Raw genomic sequence first — 21,239 nt, forward strand, 5'->3', positions numbered from 1 at the left:
TAGGGAGTCAGGTATGCTCAATTCCCGACTGATTTTTTATTGTTTTTCAAAAAGTCTAATCTCTGGAAAACTTCACAACTGAACTGAACAAAAAACAAAAAAACAGAAAGGAGACTGCACAGGAATGAGTGTATTTTATTTAAAAGATAAGCATTAGGGAACATCTCTGTTTACAGCAGAACAGTGACTTTTGTGTTAAATAAAGATAAAAAAAAAACATATTGCTGCCTGAATATAAGACAATTTCAATATTGAACATTTCTATGAACACAAAATGGTAAAAGCTTCATGTGACTTCCACAGTAGGCATAGTGTCATTTTCCACACCTCATCGCTTTGGCAACAAGGTGAACATAATCTTTACAGTGTATGAGCCCCACACAGCAAGATACTTTGCAAATATTGCACACACTCCTTGTTTTATATACATTAATAAACAACTTGGAATATACTATTTGTATGCAATGGCTTTAAATATTTAAAAACTCCCCCCCGCTTGTTCTAAGACATTGAAGTGATTTAAGGTTGAATGTAAAGTCATGGGAGGCCCTTTTGCAAAAAGTAGAAATATAACTTCATGTACAGGGATGATGGGCGTCGATGCACGCAGCATATACTGTTCGTCAAGACATCAACATACAGTGGCTTATAAAAGTGGAATACTGTACATAAAAAAAACAACACACAACGTGAAACTTTATCAAAACGAAGAAAAGGGAAGCTGTTGGGAGGGTGTGGGTGTAATGTGGTGACATGCATATTAAAAATCCCAACAGGAAGGTCTCCGTCTAAAACACTGCTCAGTCTTTTTCAGGTAAAAACAGGCGAACGTTATGTCTCTCTGTGAAGCCGGGACAAAGTCTGTGTCTCTGCTGCACGTTTTCACTCTTCCTCCTCTCCCCAGTGCTGTCATAAATTATTAAACTGGCCGCCCCAGCACAGTCACCACGTCTCTGTCTGTGTGCACATTTTAACAGGTCCAGTGCCTTGCTCGTGGTCGCCTGCGTGTCCGGTGGGGGGTGGGGGTGGGGGATGCAGACAGCAAATAGAAGTTGAGAGCTGTCTGCGTTTCCATCGGTTTCCCTTTAAGCCAGCTCACGAAAAAGCAGGATTAGACAATGGTGGAGTCGCCGGCGCGGGAGTGCAGAGCTGGCTCGGAAGTCGGGGGTGGGGAGGGGGCCGCGGGCTAACCCAGGTTAGCATCATACCACGGACGATGAGCTGGGGATGCCCTGGATGGTGGCACTGGACGGCGTGCCGCTAATAGCGTTAAATATGTGAATCGAGTCTGGAAGAACGCTCTTCATGCCATCTTCCACGGGACTGATCTGGAGGGGAGAGAGTGCAAGGAAGTAATTTTAGACGTTAATCACCAAAAGTCAAGCTCATTTCAGGAAGCTCACTATTTAACTTTTTTTCTTTTTCTTCCTGAGATGAGGAGATCAATACCACTCTCACATTAGTACTTTAAATATGAAGCTACAGCCAGAAGCTCAGTTTAGAGAATAGGAACAGGGGCAAACAGCTTTGTCCAAAGGTAACCAAGTTTGCTGACCAGCACCTCTACAGATGATTAACATGGGCTATGTGTCGAACCATTAGTTGGCCGAGAACAGTTAATTACTCCTGGCAAAAGAAAAAGTGCTGCGCAATGCACCTCAGGGGTGATGGTATGGCGTCTCATTTTACGTTTGGACTGAACCATCCTTTGCGTTTTTCCCCGGCTGCTAGTCTCTGTGCTAAGCCAAGCCAACCGGCCTGTGGTTTGCTGTAGCTACCTGTGCATGTGCATTCCTTTCCAAGTGTCTGCCGTATTTCAGGAAAAAGTAACATACAAATGAAACAAAAAAAAAATCAAGACAGCAAAAACAAACCAATCCACACGGCAGCGACAGAAAGGTGTGAATGTGCTCAAGCACAAAAAGTAATGTGAAGTTTTCTGAAGCACACACGATTTCAGATGCATGTACATACACATGCCATCCATACATATACAAACGCGCATGAGAATACTGTACACGGACATGCGTATATACATTCTGTTCACACATGCAAAAGTAAATATGTCGGCAAACCAAAAGAGAAGGAGGATTAAGTGTTGGTCGAGCCAGTTGTGTAAAAAGATTAGTTATGTTTTTATATGTTTATAATATGATACGATTTGATATGTAATGGATCAGATCTCTCTTGTTTTTATCCACTAGTCGAGGGGCTAAAAAACAACTATTATTCGGGAATAGAATTAACAGAAAACAACTTTCAAACCAAATTAGGAAGATTACTGTGAAAGATAGTGGACATGTGTTTCGTGAGTGATATTATTTTATGCACAGCTGATTTGCTTGAATCTTATTTATTGTAGGGATGTAAAGATAAGACCGTCTGTGATCTGATCTGATCTGATAACCAATTTACCAATCTGATCCTCTTGTAAGGTCAAGGGATGGACCTTTGCTTTGGCAGCTTCTTTTTTCTTTTCTTTTTTTAAACCACTGGAGGTTTTACCAAAATGGAGGACAGGATCGTATTAATGTTTATGTTCACATCATGACTTTCAAGACAATAAAATGTGCTCTGTGCGTCAATGACAGGATAAACACAGCTCAAGGATTACAGTAGGGATTTCTAACTGTCCGACAAGTAACCCTCTAATAGCCTTGCGGATGTGTCTGTCTGGCTGGACCAACAATTAACAAGTCTGTCTTTATTGTGTACTGGTGCTTATTGCATTACCATCAAATCTGCTCATGTCAGCACAAAGGAAAAACAGAGAATCGTGTTATCAAAGAGTGCATCATCACGTTATCAATCATATAATGAACAGCACTCTGTTTACTCCGCTTGCCACAACCTGAGGGAGATTACAGGTGCAACATTAGTTATCCTGAAAGTAATCACGACGACTGCGTAACAGCCGGCGCTGCAACAATGCACTCACTTGCTCGTGCATGATGATGGACAGCTCTCTGGCCAAGTCTCTGTAGTTGGCTTTCATCTCGTCGTGGTACTCCTGCTGATCCTCTTTTATCAGTCGCTCATTGATGCCCAAGCCGTGGCCGCACGCCTCCACAAAAAGCCTGCCGCAAAAGACAGTTTCCCGACGTGTTAAATGGTTGAAGTATTAAAGTCGCATCAAGCTGACATCTCACATCCTCACCTGAAGACCTCCTTCAGCTGTTTCACCTTGTTATCCGGATACTTCTTGGCGCACGCGTCGTCCAGAAAAGCTCGGGCGTACGCAAGCGGTCCCGCGTTAACCTGAAGGAGGAGGTCATTTTATAATGATAATAATATAATGTTGCTCTCAGGTGTGTGTACATGTTTTTTTACACGGATACGTGCTTATGAGGAATCTGAAGCAGACACCTGGACGCTGATGCTGCCCTGGAGTTTGAGCTGCAGGCGGATCATGTCCACCTCGCTGGAGGAGCAGAGCTGTTTGATCTCTGCCACCTTCTTGCTCATCTCGTCGATGGCCACCTCGATGGGGCTCAGATCAGTGTGGTGCTGATACATCACCGCGATGCGCTTCTTCACATAGGGAAAACAATGCGTAGCTGAGGGGGAGACAAGCACAACGAGGACAGAGATGAGCAGTGTTGCGTGGATTTTTGTCTTCTTCCATGTGCTTTTTGCGGTTTTACAGCTCAGAAGACACTCGTATGCGGACGTATATCCACAGTACATCCTGTAAAAGGCGATATAATAAAGATAAGGTTGAACGTTTGGATCTTCTCCGCCATATAACTATACAACTGTGATTAGGGCAAAGAAAGGTCCCTGACAAATAGCTGACACGTTCGAAGTCTAATCAGGATCAAGATTTGTTCACGGGAGCTTTGTGCTGAGCAATGTGGCAAGTAAACATCTAATGTAACAGTCTTTGTCTTAGTGTGCAGCTCAAGGCTGATCTCATCTCACGAGAAGGCGACCTTAGGAAGAGGCAGCAGGTTTAAAGGAAAACATGTGTTTTTATGCACAGCTAGGTTTTATTAGACAGCCCTAATTAAAAGAGGAAAAGCTTAGTCCATATCAGCCCTTTAGCCTTGAGGAAAACACTTGCATAATGTCTTCTATGAAAATGCATTGGGCAACAGGTTGGTCTCAGGTGTTTCAAGCTTGAGCGATGACTCCCTTAGTTTATCTTATCTGCCACCACTACATAAATGTATATATATTTACTGGTTAATATGGTCCTGCGTTTGCACTGCTCCTCCACGCCGCCTTGCTTCTTTCCTGATATGGTGAAAGGCATTTCGAACACAAATCGACGGATGTTGTGGCTCTTTTCAAAGTCCGTCTTCCTGTCGACCAGCTCCTTCTCATCCAGGTATGGAGTCACGTGTGTCACTTGGATGTACGCGTACTTGGAGTCCAGGTCTTTGGGGTTGATCTGAAGAGGACGCGTATGTCATTACGAGATATCAAGACGTTTGTAGGGGGGGAAACAATCCACACTGCAATTATTACAAAAATAAAAATAAAAAAACTCACCCGCCCTGAGTCCTGAATCATCTTCACGTTCTCTTGGCCAAACTTGTCAGAGTACAGCTTAAGGAGTCTTTGGGATATCTCCGACAGGGGGGTGAATTTGGGTTCTTTGTAGATGTACTCCTTACCATCTTCATCTTCAAAGAAGCCCTAAAGGAGATAAAATAGTCAAAGGGTCAAAATGAATACAAAATAAAACATCTAGTGAGACACCAAGAACCACACAAATCCACATCAAACCACACAGGAGTTGTGAGTGGGAGTCATTCCAACAGTAAAATGATGTTTATTTTGAGCACATTTGCAGACTCCGTGATTCACAACTCTATAACTATGTCCAAAGTCACAAAAAACTACAGGGAAAAAAATTAAACTGTGTTAGTTCATTTCTGTGAGAGGGCAGAGGTGGACACACGGGCTTCACACTATCAGTGGGATCATTTAGATTAGTTATTTATCTTTTATGTCAACGGTAAAAAAATAAATAAATAAATAAAAAAAATCCCATGAATTAATGGGTGAAGACATGCATTCATATATTGAGAAATGAATCCTGCCGTTTTCCTACTGTGATTAGCACAACACCGAGTAGTAGCGTTAAAGGGCTAAATGGTAAGCAATGCACCCACTGCATTAGAGAAGGAGGACAACACAGCCTAAAACATCACTGCACTCCCTTTGATTGGATTTACCTCAGCCTCTGAGTCAGTAAACTGGTACTGCTACAAGGGCATGGACAACACAAGAAATAAAAGCATCGTTATTCCGCAGCTGCCTAAATTCTGTGATCAAATTTAACCATTCAAGCAATACACACAAACATTAGACTATAGTGTCAAGGTAAACATGGATCTGCAGACGTACTGTATTAGTCATTAGATGCAACCACACCCAGGGGATACTTTGTAAAAACTTGACAAATTTGAGTCTTGGCGCTAAAACCTTTAAAACACACGAGATCTGTGACACGAAAGCGGAAACACTGAAATGAGTGCCAAAAAGAACGAGAGGCCATGCAACACAAGTCTCCGAAAACAGACATCAGCAGCAGCAGCAGCAGTGGTGACTGTTACTGTAAGTTGAAGCAGCAACGAGTGACTGAGGGGTGCAATGGGTTACGGCAGCACCAACACCACACAAAGACTCAGGCTGCTCAACAACGGGCTAGCAGGTTCTACTGCGTAACTTACCGCTGCCTTCACAGAGGACGAGAAAGCAGAAAAGTGTATTAGAGTGGGTCAGAAAATGCCACTTCATGCTCTTAAAAAGAATTCAAAAAGCCCGCACCCCAGCAACTCCCATGCTTTGTGTTAATTAATACTTTTTAATATCGGTATGGAAAATGGGAAACCGCTCTCGTGAATGGAAAAGGCTGCCGTTGTTTGAGAGATGAACTCACCTGGCCAAAGAAAGCCACTCTGAAGTACGTGCCCAGCAGTCTCTTGCCCGAATGCATGACCTCTGTCACTTTGCTGTACGCGCGATGCAGTGTGTCATACAGGTGGGCCAATTTCTGTGCAAGAGCAACGCAAGCGAATTAGAACATAAATGCTTTGAAACACTTTGGACTGGCTTAAATTAGCGGGGACTGCTGCCTGGGTTCACACCTCAAAGTCCCTGCGCTTCTCATAAATAGGGATTATGAGCTTGTAGATGTCAGAGATGAGCTCGTAACGCTCGGCTTTCCACAGTCCATCTGCACACTCCTCCAAAAGCTCCATTAAGACATCCTGAGGGAGCAACCAGAGGTTGATGAGCATTACAAAAGACAAACAAAAAAGTGTTTGCCTCGTTTTATTACGACTGAAATGTTGTATAAGGACGTAGAGAACTTTTTCATACTGTCCCATATAAGAAAATGTAATGATGACAGAAAAATGAAGCAAGTCCCCATGAATCAGCTAACAGGACCCGCATATTGTACGTGTTTCCTGAGTAACCAGAGCTAGAGAGGCAGCCCTCTTAGAGCGCCGGTCGGATCCAATAGCCTGAGCAGGCACCGTGCATATGTGTCTGAGCAAAGTAGAGAGAGGAAGTGGGAGGTGGAGGCAGGAAAATTTGAGAACACATTTCACTGGACTGGAAGATTAGCAGGGGCCCCCAAGTGCAGGATGAGTCATCCACATTTAAATAGTTTTCCACCAAATTACGAACTAAATTAACATAAAGAAGAAGCCAAAAATGAGACTTTTTAGGGCCTGATGTGTAGTGCACGACATATAAAATAAAGATAATCAGTTAATTTGACATGTAAATTAAACAGTAACACTCTCTTTTGGTTTTGCATTAGTGTGCAAATGATGTAAGTACTTCATTGAAATGGACGTCCTGCATCCCGACGTCCTCCATCATCGCTGCTTCCTCATCAATGTTTGGCGTCACGACTCGGAACGCTGAGCAGCCCTGCTTGAACATGCCTGCACGCAGAGAGAGAGACGAGACTTTATTTCATCTGTCGGGCGAGCTTACAGCTGCTGCATGGTCGCCAAAGAATTCCAAGAATAGATTTCAATCGGAGATCATCGAAGCACCTTTTCTCCGCAGGTACTCTGCAACAAGAGCTGCAACGTGCACGTAGCACATGGCCGCCTGCGAACAAAAGGAACAACTCAGGTCAGACAAGCGAGGACAACGCTGGAGAGAAGATTGAAATCCACCCTGTTCATCTCGAAAGGGTGTCGAAACCTGTCACAGACCTCTGACAGGTCTCCGTTCTTCACGTGGATCCGGGCCATACTGTCCAGCCAGGTCTTGCGTAGCTCAGGCGTGCTGGCGTAAGACTTGGCGAGGCTGTACTGCAGGTCCACCAGCATCTCCGGGTCTCTCTCGTGCTCCTTCATCTGAGCCGTGGCCATCAACACTGTCCTGATGCGCTTGGTCAGGTCCTTCACATCCGACGGGAAAGCTGTGTTCTGTTTGAGGGGGACGAAGTGATCAGAGAAATTCTAGTTTAGCTAAGGCACCTTTTTTTTTTTTCTTTTCACACAGTTTACATAAGTGGGACCAGAACGTAAGTCACTTCCTCACCTTGATAGTTTTATCGCTGTTGGCACAGTTGTTGATTATTGACAAAGAGTGCTGGAAGCGGGTACTTCCAATACCAATGACATCAGCTATTAACTGACTGACAGCAATCACCACCTAAAGAAATTAAGAGATCAACAGTTTACACCAACTTTATTTCCTCATCCCCATTTCCAAAAAATAACAACAATGGCCAAAGCATTTTTTTTTTTTTTAATATCTTTTGTTTAGTTTTGTTTTTCTTGATCGAAAAATCGAATTTGTGGAAAAGTTCTTCCCCATTCTGGGCTTACATATTTGATGAAGGCAAGAAAATGGGGAAATTACTACAACATAGCAAGTATAGACATAATTTTACATATATGTACAGTCTATGGTGTATATACATATTTTATGTCATATGGCAGTCCCTACTTGTGTTTTATATTGAAGTCTCAAACTATTGGAAAAGCTGGGAAATATGTATTAATTATTAAGCTAATAAAACAAAGATTTGACCCTGAGGACTGTATATTGTGCAGAGAGAACTACGTATCTTACCTGTAGGTGTGTCCTGACGAAGGACTTGCGACCCGTGTAGTCAAAGTTACTCTTCATGAGGAAGTACAGCAGATGCGCTGCGTCGCTGCGGATGGAGCTCAGCTTGGAGTTGCAACACTTCAAGATCTCGTAGCAGAACGCGGCGCACATGTCTGCTCGCCCTTCGAAAAACGTGCATGGGAACTAGAGCGTAAAGAAGACGGGACCGGTCATCAGCTTCTGTGGTCAGATCGAACCATGACAAATACAGCAAAAAAAATATCCTCCTCCATACCTTGTAGATGAACGTGCGCAGTGAAGTGAAGACCTGCTTGAGGGCTGTTTCTGACTGGTTGATCCGCAGGAAGCAGAGATGGACGTCAAACACCTTCTTCATGAGTGGACTGTGGCCGTGGTCCGAACACAGGTGTGTCTGTGGAGAAAGACAGAATCATAAATCGTAAATCATGTCTTAACCGGGCATTAAATTAGATCTTGATCATAATATCTGACGAGTAGCAGTTACATGTCGTACCTTGAAACCCATGATGAAGATGCTGAGCGTGTCCAGGACTGTCAAGCACACTTCAGTGGCGATGTTGGCCTCCAGCAATGACTGATTTAACACATCTGCATCCGAGTGGCTGTAGGCTGGAGAGACACAAGAAAAAGCTGTAGCTCTTTCACCCCTACTACAACACCGAGCATAGTGTGAGGCTCTACCTTTTGACCGTTGAATAACTCAATGTCAAAATGGGAGATCTTAGCATTAAAAGCAAAGCCGCAGCTTGAAAGATGGAAAACATTATGATGTTGAAAAGATGATGTTTCATTCCAAACTGAGGCCACGAGTTTTACAGTTTAACCAAATAAATGGCGAGGTGTAAATCCAGTTTACACGCTGTCAGTTATTTTATTTGAGTTGCCATCTTTTTTTTCTTATATATTTCCAATGCAGGCATAGAGAGAGTATTGGAATGAAGATCTTCATATTTATATTTCCCATGGATTGCTTTCAGAGTGAAATGTAAAAAAAAAAAAAAAAAAGTGAGCTGCGCAGAGGGGGGAGAGATGATTTTAGAAGTTAAAATAGGCATGCTCTTAAATAAACCAAAAGAAAAGAGCCATTAAAAATCTTCCTGCCACAACCTGATACATTCTTACCATGGTCTACAGATATTCCAAGAATACTTGAAATCTTTCTTACACTGAAACACAAAGAAACTTCATTGAACGGCGCCGTTTAACCAAAGGATAGGTTTAAAAACAGCTTCCGGGCCCCAGTTTTATGAAATTTACTGGGGATTTCTGAGGCATTCTCTGCTTCGGTAGGGCGGGGGCTGGGTTTTAAACAGGATGAGGAAGATAATGATGATGATGTTGGAAAGCATGAGGAGTCAGACTGGACAGAGTGAGGCAGAGGAGGGCAACGGTCCTCTCCGGTAGAGCATGTGTGACGGAGGGTAGAGTATGGGGCACTTACTGTGGTTAAAAGTGTATGAGTTATCCAGGCTGCTGAGCTGCTGTAAGCGGGCATGCATCATTCCCGCCCTGTTACGGGACACAGGCAGAGTCTGAGACTTCCGCTCATGTGCTACGGGTCCTGCCCCATCCTGGTTCCTGATGAGGAAACAGGACAACGTGAGACTGCTGCTGATGACCAGCAGAGCCAGAGTTAGTGAAGCAGGTTAGGGTGAATGATGCAAGTAGTACTCGAAGGTGCTCAGAGCCAAAGGTAATTCAAGAACCTCATTTTAGCTTGTGAGACGTCAGAGGAAAAAGTCTGGGTATGAGTGCACGACAGGCATGCAGTCAAAGGTGGTAGCGTTCAGGAGCCAAGCCATGCACGAAAGACTGAGAGAGGCGGTGAATTTAGAGAAGTGTCACAGCACTGCAGGCGATTTCTAAGGCGATGAGATCTCTCATGCAATTAGTCTGAGAAGAGGCAGTTCCACCTTCAGGCTTACCCAAGCGGGAGAGGGCAGGAGCCAGGTTTTTATATCATTATGTTAAACTCGCCAGCGTTTGAGTGAATAAAGATAGAAACAGTGGTGGGAGGTTAGAGAGAGTGAACGCTCGGCCCTCTGGGGGACGAGGCCAGGACTCCAAAACAGTGGTGAGCACATGACACAGTCACTCAACACTTTTCAGAAGTGATAACAATAGCAGTTACATATCATATCAACAGATGCCATTAAGTAGCTGCACCATTCCCGTAAACCATAACAGATTAAAAGAGCAATTAATGCGCAGCCACAATAAAAGATTTTGTCTGCTTATTATAAGCCAGGACCAATGCCAACAACATTACCTTGCAATGTATCTCTTTCCCATGTATCTGAACTGATGGAGGCAGACTCTGGAAAAAAAACAGCCGCGGAGAAGAAGTCAGTCACCATACATTTTTAGTTTTATAACAGCGCTCATAACGTGAGGGTGTCCTGTAGGAGAAATCTCACTCGACTAAAGTGAAGAAGTCCATCAATTCAGCAGACGAGGCCTTGTTCCAGTATGTGAACAGAGCATCTGGAGGAGACGCACAAAGAAGAGAAGTGATTAGATTTTCGGAGATATGGTTTTAATATCGGACAGAGGTGTCAGGAGCTTGAGAAAGGTGGGATTTTACCTTCAGACATGCTTTTGAGCACATGTAAGAAGCACATGAGGAGGCTCTTGATCTCTGCCTGGTCCAGTTTATCACACCGCAGCAGGGAACTTCCCATGGCCGAGGCGGGCTGGTTCTGAGGGATAAACACGTCGGTCAGGCTCAGCAAAGACAACAAAGACAGACGAGCATATCAAACCCTCCCACAACTTTGCTTTTTTTTTCTTTTCAAAAGAAAAAAATAAATAAACCAGAGTACGGTTGGTTTATTTTTGTGCACAAAAGAGAATTTACCACAGCAATGTCACAACAAGTTTTGCGGCCGCGAACGGCGCGCTGTGCTGTGTTTACGATATGGTTAACATGAGTTGTTGTTTTTTTTTTCGACACAGCAGTTGAGCATTCACTCAGCCCTGTGCGCGCTGGAAAATGTGACACTGAACAACAAACACCATTTTCTTCCCGGCCGAATCAGAGGGCAGGGAGAAAAGCGGCGGAGCAGCGGAGCAACAGCTCCACCACTGCAAGAGGTTTGGAAATGTACCAAGCATGTTCCTTCGCCAGCTGTTAAGTCTAGACCATGAAACTAGCTGTGGATGACTTCATGGAAAGCATGAGGCAATTGCTCCTCTCGGCAAACACGCCCTTTTGCAGAGAGGAGAACTTTCGGGCTAAAATTAGATTTCCTGTCTAGGTGGATAAAAACCTTGGAGCTGGGTTGCAATGACGTTTTACTGAGACCTAATAGAGGCGAGTTGGTACAACTTTGGTGTCCTCTTGCGCCTTTGTGCTCGTACACAATTTATAATAGATATATATATATTTATAATAGAAGTTGTCATGCATTTTAAACACATAACAGCTCCAGCAACATAAAGTTTTTGTGTGTTCAGTGGCCTCTTCTCAATTGTTTATCAGGGTGAGGGAATAAAATCGCACAGCACACACGAGAGGAAATCTGTTATACAATGCATGCTTATCAACATCTGGAAAAAGAACACAGATAAAAACCTGTGAGGCCCCTCACAGGTTCTGGTTTACAGCACCAGAGAACAGTCAAGACAAAGGCTGTGAACCCTCCAGCAAGGGAAAGGCTTAGAGTTTAAAGTGCTAGGACACTCTTTTCTCACATAGTCATTCCCAGGTGGGACACTCTGAGGAGGGGCTGTGTGAAGGTGTTTTGTACTTGAAGTGAAATGCTGGACTGCAGGACGATCTCTGGCACACAGGGGACAGTGAGCAGGGAGAAGTCCACGGAGACACGCTTGGCGTGCGCGGAGAGCTCGGGCTCCTCTGCCCCCGAAAAGAAGCGTAGGACATTGGCAGAGTGTCTCCGCGAGAAGTTCTCCGTCTGCCACGGCCAGCAGGGCAGTGAGGACGGGGAGTCAATGGTGCAAGTTAACAGAGAGGGACTTTCTGGTGGCATTTTTGTCCCAGTCGGGGTATACGAATGTCACAGAAAGCCTAAAGTTGATTCTTCTAATTAAAGTCACACGGAATCACTGTGCGGAAATCCCGCCGCTCCTTCTGACATTGTACCTTGTCGAGAGAGTTGCCCTTGTCGTTGCTCCTCTCCAGCAGGCTGTTAGCGGAGTCAGTGCTGATGAGTGAGCCACGGGAGTCAGCGTGGCGCACGGAGTTAATGTTGGGGGTGGACGACGCGTGAGGCGTGGCTGGAAATCAAAAAAAAAGAATATGAAGGAGTAGTTGTTTATTATTATATGGATAAAATTCCTGTTTCATTGTTATCTTCAACTCACCAGTGCCAGAAATGGCTCCAAAAACATCTTTGTGCAAACTGGTGTCCAGAAAAGTGCTGGACCTGGGCGGGGTCATCAAGGCGTTGGTGAGGAGTGTCTCTTCTCTTCCGTTCTGCTTGATAAACAGAGGAACACTTTAATGGAAAGAAACCCACACAAAAAAGGCGGAGGTTCTGATGAGCGAGGAGAGACAAAAGATTTAACAAGCTGTTCCAGGGCTATTTGAACATGTGGACTATGTGGAGCTTAACCAAAATAAATTGTTTATGACTGTAGCATGGACAGTTAATAGCCAGGAAATTGATTATGGGGCTAATAAAGAATCTAGACTGTAGTTTGAATCCTGAATGAACAGAAATATGGAGTCAATTTCATGCCTGATTTGGTGTTTAGTAAGCCTAATGGGGGTTTAACTGAATATCCTAGCTAAATGGCTCAATAAATGCTATTTAGTAATCCCTCTTTACGGGCTCATGTTATTATTTGTGTGTTTTCAAGCTTCAGTATCTTCCATCATCTTCTTCTATTGTGTAATTTTACGTTATAAGTTATTTTGCTCTGTATAGGTGTATATTTTTCCTGGAAGCCTTGTGCATTTACTATTGCTGCCAATTTCTGTGAGGCCGTGTTTATCCATGGAATTATGTTACGTAAGTTTATTTTGTTAGACAAGATAATAAATGCCCGTGTTAAATTGAGCTTTAAATTAAAGCTAAAGTTTCAAATAGGTTGAGTTGCAGAGCTGATGTTTTTCTCAGTTTGTGTTATATGCCTAAAAGAAGCCACTAGGTGTCTCCCTTACATTGTTGGAGTGGTTGACAGTGAAGGGCGACACCTCCTTCACGTTCAGCCTGTTGACGTTCTCTTGGAGCAGACCAAACAAGGGCAAATACATGGTGGCCAACCTGGCCTGCTGGCTCTGTAAAACAAATGAATCACTCAACAGAGAGTCTCAAAAGAAAAATCTTAAAACACACACAGGGGGCAGAAGGCGCCGCTTACTTTGGAGGTGTAGCGGTCGTCGAACGTGTGCTTCATCATGAGGTTCTTCAGCACCTGGATGGAAATCTGTCGGACCTCCCTGAACTCCTGCAGAGCTCCACTGACCTCTCTGAGCAGCAGCCCGACCAGGAAGTGGTTCTTACAGAAGTCGTCGGTCAGGGAGTAATCCAGCTGGAGGTCTGGTTGGGAGGGAGAGGACAACGAGAACATTTATCAACAAGTAAATGAAGCATGTGAAAGGAGGTGAAGCCCCAAAACACAATAGTACAGAGAAAGTAGATGACATTAAAATCCAACTGTCATAAGAAAACAGATTCAGAGGAAACAGATTCAGACAAACCGAGAACTGTCATGTTTGACACACTGATGCTGTGTGATGAGCTGCTGTTCTGCATCAACCGTGATTGTTGTGAAAAGACAAACAGATTTAAAGCTGGTGACTAAACATCGGCAGCTGTTCACAGATATTTTTTTAAAAGGCAAGTAAAGCAATCACACACACAAACTTCCCAAACGACTGCAATCAAACACACCTTTTTTTTATGCCGTTATCTTTTTAAAACTTGCACCTGATTTTGAACTATGCAAGTGTTAAAAAGACGTCAGGTTCCTAAGGAATGGCAGAGAATAAAGTGCGTCACTAGCAATGAACCCCAAACCACTTCAAGACAGGGAAAAACGACGGCCGCACTTTACCATCCACGCCTGCACAAAGAGGTGGCTTGCACACATTTACAAAGGATAAGCAGTATAATGTGACAGTATAATATCACAAAATAGATAAATACTGTACATTACACACATCAACAGGTTTGTAGCAAAGACAAAAGATTTTGGAGATCATTTTACAGGCAACAATCAGATTGAAATCTGCCGTTTCGGGCGATGAATGCAGCACACCGTGCACCTACCTACTGGAGTATCACATGACTCCTCTGTATCAGTAGGAGATAATAAGGCTAATTGGAAAAACAAAACAAAAAACAAAGAGCAGTTTTCTGTGAAAAAAATCTGCGACACTAACGGAGCACAACAGATGTTCATTAAATTGGCACAAATTGTATTTCACATCTTCTGATTAAAACAATGTCATTAGTGCTGGCCTTTGACAATAAAGAATTTTACTTGACTTCATTATTCTTCTCAAACACATGAAAGTCAAGTCGTGTTTTTGTATACATTTCTGATTACAAAGGAAGGATAAGCAGTATGTGACAGTAAATTATCACAAAATAGCAACAAGTTTGTAGCAAAGATGAAAGATTTTGGAGATCATTTTACAGACAATGATCAGATTGAAATCTGCCGTTTCGGACGATGAATGCGCACGTACCTACTGGAGTATCACATGACTCCTCTGTATCAGAAGGAGATACTACGGCTAATTTGGAAAAACAAAACAAAAAAAGACATAAAGTGGACTGTGGAAAAAAAAAACCTGTGATACCCAACTGAGCACAACAGATGTTCATTAAATTGCAAAATGGTATTTCACATGTTTGATTAAACAACGTCATTAGTGCTGACATTTAACAGTAAAGAAATTTACTTGACTTCTTATATCTCTCAAACACATGAAAGTCACGTGTGCTTTGTATACATTTCTGATTACAAAGGATAAGCAGTATAATGTGACAGTATGTTATCACAAAATAGATAAATACTGTACATTACACACATCAACAAGTTTGTAGCAAAGACGAAAGATTTTGGAGATCATTTTACAGACAATGATCAGATTGAAATCTGCCGTTTCGGACGATGAATGCGCACGTACCTACTGGAGTATCACATGACTCCTCTGTATCAGAAGGAGATACTACTGCTAATTGGGAAAACAAAACGAAAAAAAAGAAAGTGGACTCGGTGAAAAAAATCTGTGATACTAACGGAGCACAATAAATATTAATTAATTTGGCACAAATGACATTTCACATCTTTTGATTAAAACGATTTCATAAAGTGCTGGCATTTAACAGTAAAGATATTTATTTGACTTCATTATTCTTCTCAAACACATGAAAGTCGCGTTGTGCTTCGGTATACATTTCTGATTACAAAGGAAGGATAAGCAGTATAATGTGACAGTATTATATCTTAAAATAGATAAATATTGTACATTACACTGAAAGCTTAAGGATTTTGGAGGGAATTTTACAGAAGGCGATCAGATTGAAATCTGCTGTTTCGGGCGATGAAAGCGCACCTACCTACTGGAGTATCACATGACTCCTCTGTATCAGAAGGAGATACTACGGCTAATTTGGAAAAACAAAACAAAAAAAGACATAAAGTGGACTGTGGAAAAAAAAAACCTGTGATACCCAACTGAGCACAACAGATGTTCATTAAATTGGCACAAATGGTATTTCACATGTTTTGATTAAAACAACGTCATTAGTGCTGGCATTTAACAGTAAAGAAATTTACTTGACTTCATTATTCTCCTCAAACACATGAAAGTCACGTCGTGCTTTGGTATACATTTCTGATTACAAAGGATAAGCAGTATAATGTGACAGTATGTTATCACAAAATAGATAAATACTGTACATTACACACATCAACAAGTTTGTAGCAAAGACGAAAGATTTTGGAGATCATTTTACAGGCAACGATCAGATTGAAATCTGCTGTTTCGGGCGATGAATGCAGCACACCGTGCACCTACCTACTGGAGTATCACATGACTCCTCTGTATCAGAAGTAGATACTACGACTAATTGGGAAAAACAAAACAAAAAAAGAAATAAAGTGGACTGTGAAAAGAAAAAATCTGTGACACTAACGGAGCACAATAAATTAATTAATTTGGCACAAATGACATTTCACATCTTTTGATTAAAACGATTTCATAAAGTGCTGGCATTTAACAGTAAAGACATTAATTTGACTTCATTATTCTTCTCAAACACATGAAAGTCACATCGTGCTTTTGTTTACATTTCTGATTGCAAAGGATAAGCAGCATAATGTGACAGCATTATATCCTAAAATAGATGAATACTGTACATTACACTGAAAGCTAAAAGATTTCGGAGGGAATTTTACGGGCGCTGATCAGATTGAAATCTGCTGTTTCGGGCGATGAAAGCGCACCTACCTACTGGAGTATCACATGACTCCTCTGTATCAGAAGGAGATACTACGGCTGATTGGGAAAAACAAAACAAAAAAGAAATAAAGTGGACTGTGAAAAAAAAAACTGTGATACCCAACTGAGCACAAAATGTTATTAATTGGCACAAATGGTATTTCACATGTTTTGATTAAAACAACGTCATTAGTGCTGGCATTTAACAGTAAAGAAATTTACTTGACTTCATATTCTCTCAAACACATGAAAGTCACGTCGTGCTTTGGTATACATTTCTGATTACAAAGGATAAGCAGTATAATGTGACAGTATGTTATCACAAAATAGATAAATACTGTACATTACACACATCAACAAGTTTGTAGCAAAGACGAAAGATTTTGGAGATCATTTTACAGACAACGATCAGATTGAAATCTGCCGTTTTGGACGATGAATGCGCACGTACCTACTGGAGTATCACATGACTCCTCTGTATCAGAAGGAGATACTACTGCTAATTGGGAAAAACAACACGAAAAAAAAAGAAAGTGGACTCGGTGAAAAAAATCTGTGATACTAACGGAGCACAATAAATATTAATTAATTTGGCACAAATGACATTTCACATCTTTTGATTAAAACGATTTCATAAAGTGCTGGCATTTAACAGTAAAGACATTAATTTGACTTCATTATTCTTCTCAAACACATGAAAGTCACATCGTGCTTTGGTATACATTTCTGATTACAAAGGAAGGATAAGCAGTATAATGTGACAGTATTATATCTTAAAATAGATAAATATTGTACATTACACTGAAAGCTTAAGGATTTTGGAGGGAATTTTACAGAAGGCGATCAGATTGAAATCTGCTGTTTCGGGCGATGAAAGCGCACCTACCTACTGGAGTATCACATGACTCCTCTGTATCAGAAGGAGATACTACGGCTGATTGGGAAAAACAAAACAAAAAAGAAATAAAGTGGACTGTGAAAAAAAATAATCTGTGATACTAACTGAGCACAATAAATATTAATTAATTTGGCACAAATGGTATTTCACATGTTTTGATTAAAACAACGTCATTAGTGCTGGCATTTAACAGTAAAGATATTTATTTGACTTCACTATTCTTCTCAAACACATGAAAGTCACGTTGTGCTTTGGTATACATTTCTGATTACAAAGGAAGGATAAGCAGTATAATGTGACAGTATGTTATCACAAAATAGACAAATACTGTACATTACACACATCAACAAGTTTGTAGCAAAGACGAAAGATTTTGGAGATCATTTTACAGACAACGATCAGATTGAAATGTGCCGTTTCAGGCGATGAATGCGCACCTACCTACAGGAGTATCACATGACTCCTCTGTATCAGAAGGAGATACTACGGCTAATTGGGAAAAAAAAAGAGCAGTTTTCTGTGAAAAAAATCTGCGATACTAACGGAGCACAATAAATATTAATTAATTTGGCACAAATGACATTTCACATCTTTTGATTAAAACGATTTCATAAAGTGCTGGCATTTAACAGTTAAGGCATTTATTTGACTTCATTATTCTTCTCAAACACATGAAAGTCACGTTGTGCTTTTGTTTACATTTCTGATTACAAAGGAAGGATAAGCAGTATAATGTGACAGCATTATATCTTAAAATAGATAAATACTGTACATTACACTGAAAGCTGAAGGATTTTGGCTGAAGGATTTCAGATTGAAATCTGCTGTTTCGGGCGATGAAAGCGCACCTACCTACTGGAGTATCACATGACTCCTCTGTATCAGAAGGAGATACTACGGCTAATTGGGAAAAACAAAACAAAAAAGAAAGAAAGTGGACTATGTGAAAAAAAATCTGTGATACTAAAGGTGCACAATAAACATTCAATAAATTGACATTTCACATCTCTCTTTTGATTAATCAAAACCTCTTTTGATTTCGATGGGGCTGGCCTTTAACAATAAAGAATTGACTTCATTATTATTCTCAAACACACGAAAGACACATTGTGATTTTCCTGTGACTAATCACATAAATATCAGCTCACCTTGAAATCTCATTATCCTCCCCTTCCCGAAAGGCATGGGCAGGTTTAAGGGGACGTAGTGCTCGTGGTTGCACACGACACGCAGGAACTCAAACTTGAACTCATACAGTGTCTGCGTTTAGGAACGAAAGAGAAAGACGCATTTAACACGACGCAAACACCTCAGTGACTTTAAGTCTTTGAGGCAACCGATCTTTGCGTGTTCTCCGTACCTTTGGGTCTCCAGGCATAAAACTGTTGATGTAGTTGTTGATCTGCTTGAACATGAAGCCTCTGTCCATCAGGTTGAAACAACGCTACAGAATGAAATAAGGAAGACGTTAAGTCATTATTTATTGCCTAAAAAGTACTAAATGAGTGTTGATTTGTATACAATAAACACAAAGCGTTGTGAGGCACGTTAGCTGTGGATCTTGACCTTGATGAAGACGGCCAGGCTGTGGTTGGCGTTCCGTGCGGCGTCCAAGTTGTCCTTGTATTTCTGAGTGATGTGCGGCATCATCATGTTGACCAAGGTCTCCACAGTGTGATGGAAGGAGGCCGAGAAGCGCTGGTTCCTGGACAGCTGAAACACACAGGGCCGAATAATACACACGAGTATAAAAGATATGTTTGGTGACGACTATTATACTGTTGAAAAAAAATCCATTAAAAGACCAAAATCAGCAATAAATTGATCCCTCTAACAACACTGTCTCTGCAGCCAAGTGCTGGGATATATTGGCTGATATTTCTGAGCCATTATTGATATTAAAAACACATAATATTCCTTTACTGACAGGGGAGCTGTGGCATATTTTGATATGGAACTTAGCTATTGTTGTAAATTGAGCCTTTTTGGAAAATTAAAACATAATATTTGTAACTCCTGTACTGTATTTTCAGTGGGAATAAAATGCCACACACACGGTGGAAGTTGGAGAGCTCTGAGAGACGGACGTTTTTTTTCAGTGCAATTTCCCGCCACAACAAACATACAGAACACCGCCTGAGTCATCCTTTAAGTAATACGTCCTCATAGACACACCAGTCTTTTAAGTATTTCTCTCGCTAAGCATTTATCTGCTTCCACTTTGGCCTCCGCATTGTTAAGGAGGAGGTTAAAGACAGGGATGTGGTTGCTCCCAGTTAAACTGAACACCAGGCTCTGGACACATAATCATTCGACTGTGGTACAGTGGCTGACCACAAGGCACGCTGTAAACTACAGTGAAGAACCTAAAATCTAAAAAGAAGATATAGGAGACACCTCTGCGTCAAACACACATGTTGTGGCAAACTTACCCTCACTTTAGAGCTCTCTATCAAGTACTGAGCCATGGATTTGACTAAGGCTTCAAAGAAATACCAGGAGTACTGCAATAAAGAGGAAAAATCACGTCAGTTATAATCACACACACCATGTAATCCTTTGTGTCTGCGCAAACACGCTACCTTGAGCAGCTTGTTGCTTGTGAGGAAGTCGGTGGAAGGCTTCAGGATTGCGGTCATGGCTTTAGCCAGCTCCTCGTGCACCGTTCGGGTGGTGGAGGACGTGTGCGGCTCAGTCCTGAACACGAACTGTATCAGGCACGTGAAAAGACAGATATGGACAATAAACTGTAACAATACGGCTACAGCTGCAACGCGAAATATGATACGTGGCATTTGAGTTTTACCTTCACGTAAGATCTAAGGTAGTGCTCCAGTCCTTCCTCATGGCACTGGGCTACAATGTGAATCATAACTCTGATAGGAAACAATGGAAGCAGGAAGCAGGATAAGTGATGAAATATTCATACACTATTTTTAATTCATTTCTTTATGCATTTCATGAGATTACTTGAAAGATGTTGTAATGTTAGGGTGAGTGATGCTTGCCTGGTTACATTGACTGCCACCTCTTCCTGTGTGGCACTGGTTAGGACCCTGAAGAGTTGATTGAGGGTGGTGGGCAGGAACTTGATCATCACATGGCTCTCCATGGCATGCAGACTCTAAAACATCCCAGGAATGCTATACGTTAATAACGAGTTCAATCACACAACTGTTCGTCTAAAAGGAGGGGAATAAAGGCAGAGCATTTCACTGACCGCTGTGTAAAAGACCTAGGAGCCTAATCTAATAAGAACAACAGGAGGACATGAGCGAACAACGCTGCTAATCACCGAAACTGTATGCTCCAGTGCCTGGAACAACGTAGACAGAGATACTGGTGCATCGGTGCCTGCGTACAGGAAATTAACAGGAGCCTGCCAAGTCATTTGGCGAGTAGCCAGTCAGCATGGCTGACCTGCTGTTTGACCCTCTGGCTATTGTTCATGTTCACCGCTGTGTTTACATTAGAACCCAAGGGACGCATTGGACCAAATGTTGCTCGCCGTGTCAACGTTTCAACGTTCAGCAGGGGAACGGTAAATTGAGATTCTCATGGACTCTCAGTCCACCTCTGAGGGATGGGCCGCGTGATAACTGAGCTACCTTATGCCAACTGATTCCTCTGACAAATGAACTGGAGTCAGTCCAGCCTCTGCAGGTAAATAAATTTCTGCGGAAATGGCGAAGGGGAAGAGCTCTGCGCAAACAGTCCAAGAGACTGCGCTGCTGGCAAAACTTCTGTGTCTGTGCGATTCAGCAAAGTGAGTCGGTTTCATGTGGTTTCATGGTGAAAATGAGCTACGGTTAGTTTCCAAGAGACGCAAGCGCGGAGATACGCTTG

General features: G+C 42.1%; 1 protein-coding gene across 13 annotated transcripts in view; it reads right to left on the bottom strand.

The window, feature by feature from the left end:
• Positions 1–119: 119 nt before the first annotated feature.
• Positions 120–21,239, bottom strand: part of LOC125017239 (dedicator of cytokinesis protein 9-like) — a 77,171-nt gene continuing 56,051 nt past the window's right edge. For 2 of the 13 annotated variants that reach the window (XM_047600136.1, XM_047600126.1), the window contains exons 24-55: positions 20,402–20,517; positions 20,200–20,269; positions 19,976–20,101; positions 19,826–19,897; positions 18,960–19,106; positions 18,754–18,837; positions 18,542–18,653; positions 13,402–13,580; positions 13,202–13,318; positions 12,400–12,514; positions 12,179–12,312; positions 10,661–10,775; positions 10,494–10,560; positions 10,346–10,393; positions 9,518–9,654; positions 8,570–8,685; positions 8,330–8,467; positions 8,056–8,238; positions 7,519–7,632; positions 7,188–7,403; positions 7,023–7,080; positions 6,802–6,908; positions 6,099–6,221; positions 5,891–6,004; positions 5,682–5,687; positions 5,184–5,213; positions 4,495–4,641; positions 4,183–4,393; positions 3,367–3,557; positions 3,158–3,258; positions 2,939–3,077; positions 120–1,328 (exon numbers count right to left, since the gene is read on the bottom strand). In XM_047600136.1, the coding sequence (XP_047456092.1) occupies positions 1,203–1,328; positions 2,939–3,077; positions 3,158–3,258; positions 3,367–3,557; positions 4,183–4,393; positions 4,495–4,641; positions 5,184–5,213; positions 5,682–5,687; positions 5,891–6,004; positions 6,099–6,221; positions 6,802–6,908; positions 7,023–7,080; positions 7,188–7,403; positions 7,519–7,632; positions 8,056–8,238; positions 8,330–8,467; positions 8,570–8,685; positions 9,518–9,654; positions 10,346–10,393; positions 10,494–10,560; positions 10,661–10,775; positions 12,179–12,312; positions 12,400–12,514; positions 13,202–13,318; positions 13,402–13,580; positions 18,542–18,653; positions 18,754–18,837; positions 18,960–19,106; positions 19,826–19,897; positions 19,976–20,101; positions 20,200–20,269; positions 20,402–20,517 (3,759 nt within the window). In that variant the 3' untranslated portion in view covers positions 120–1,202. Of the gene's footprint in view, positions 1,329–2,938; positions 3,078–3,157; positions 3,259–3,366; positions 3,558–4,182; positions 4,394–4,494; positions 4,642–5,183; positions 5,214–5,681; positions 5,688–5,890; positions 6,005–6,098; positions 6,222–6,801; positions 6,909–7,022; positions 7,081–7,187; positions 7,404–7,518; positions 7,633–8,055; positions 8,239–8,329; positions 8,468–8,569; positions 8,686–9,198; positions 9,243–9,517; positions 9,655–10,345; positions 10,394–10,493; positions 10,561–10,660; positions 10,776–12,178; positions 12,313–12,399; positions 12,515–13,201; positions 13,319–13,401; positions 13,581–14,312; positions 14,361–18,541; positions 18,654–18,753; positions 18,838–18,959; positions 19,107–19,825; positions 19,898–19,975; positions 20,102–20,199; positions 20,270–20,401; positions 20,518–21,239 lie in introns of all 13 variants that reach the window. The other 11 variants (XM_047600128.1, XM_047600130.1, XM_047600132.1 and 8 more) reach the window with 9 other exon arrangements.

Source organism: Mugil cephalus, chromosome 12, assembly GCF_022458985.1.
Source record: "Mugil cephalus isolate CIBA_MC_2020 chromosome 12, CIBA_Mcephalus_1.1, whole genome shotgun sequence".
Taxonomy (NCBI): Eukaryota; Metazoa; Chordata; class Actinopteri; order Mugiliformes; family Mugilidae; genus Mugil; species Mugil cephalus.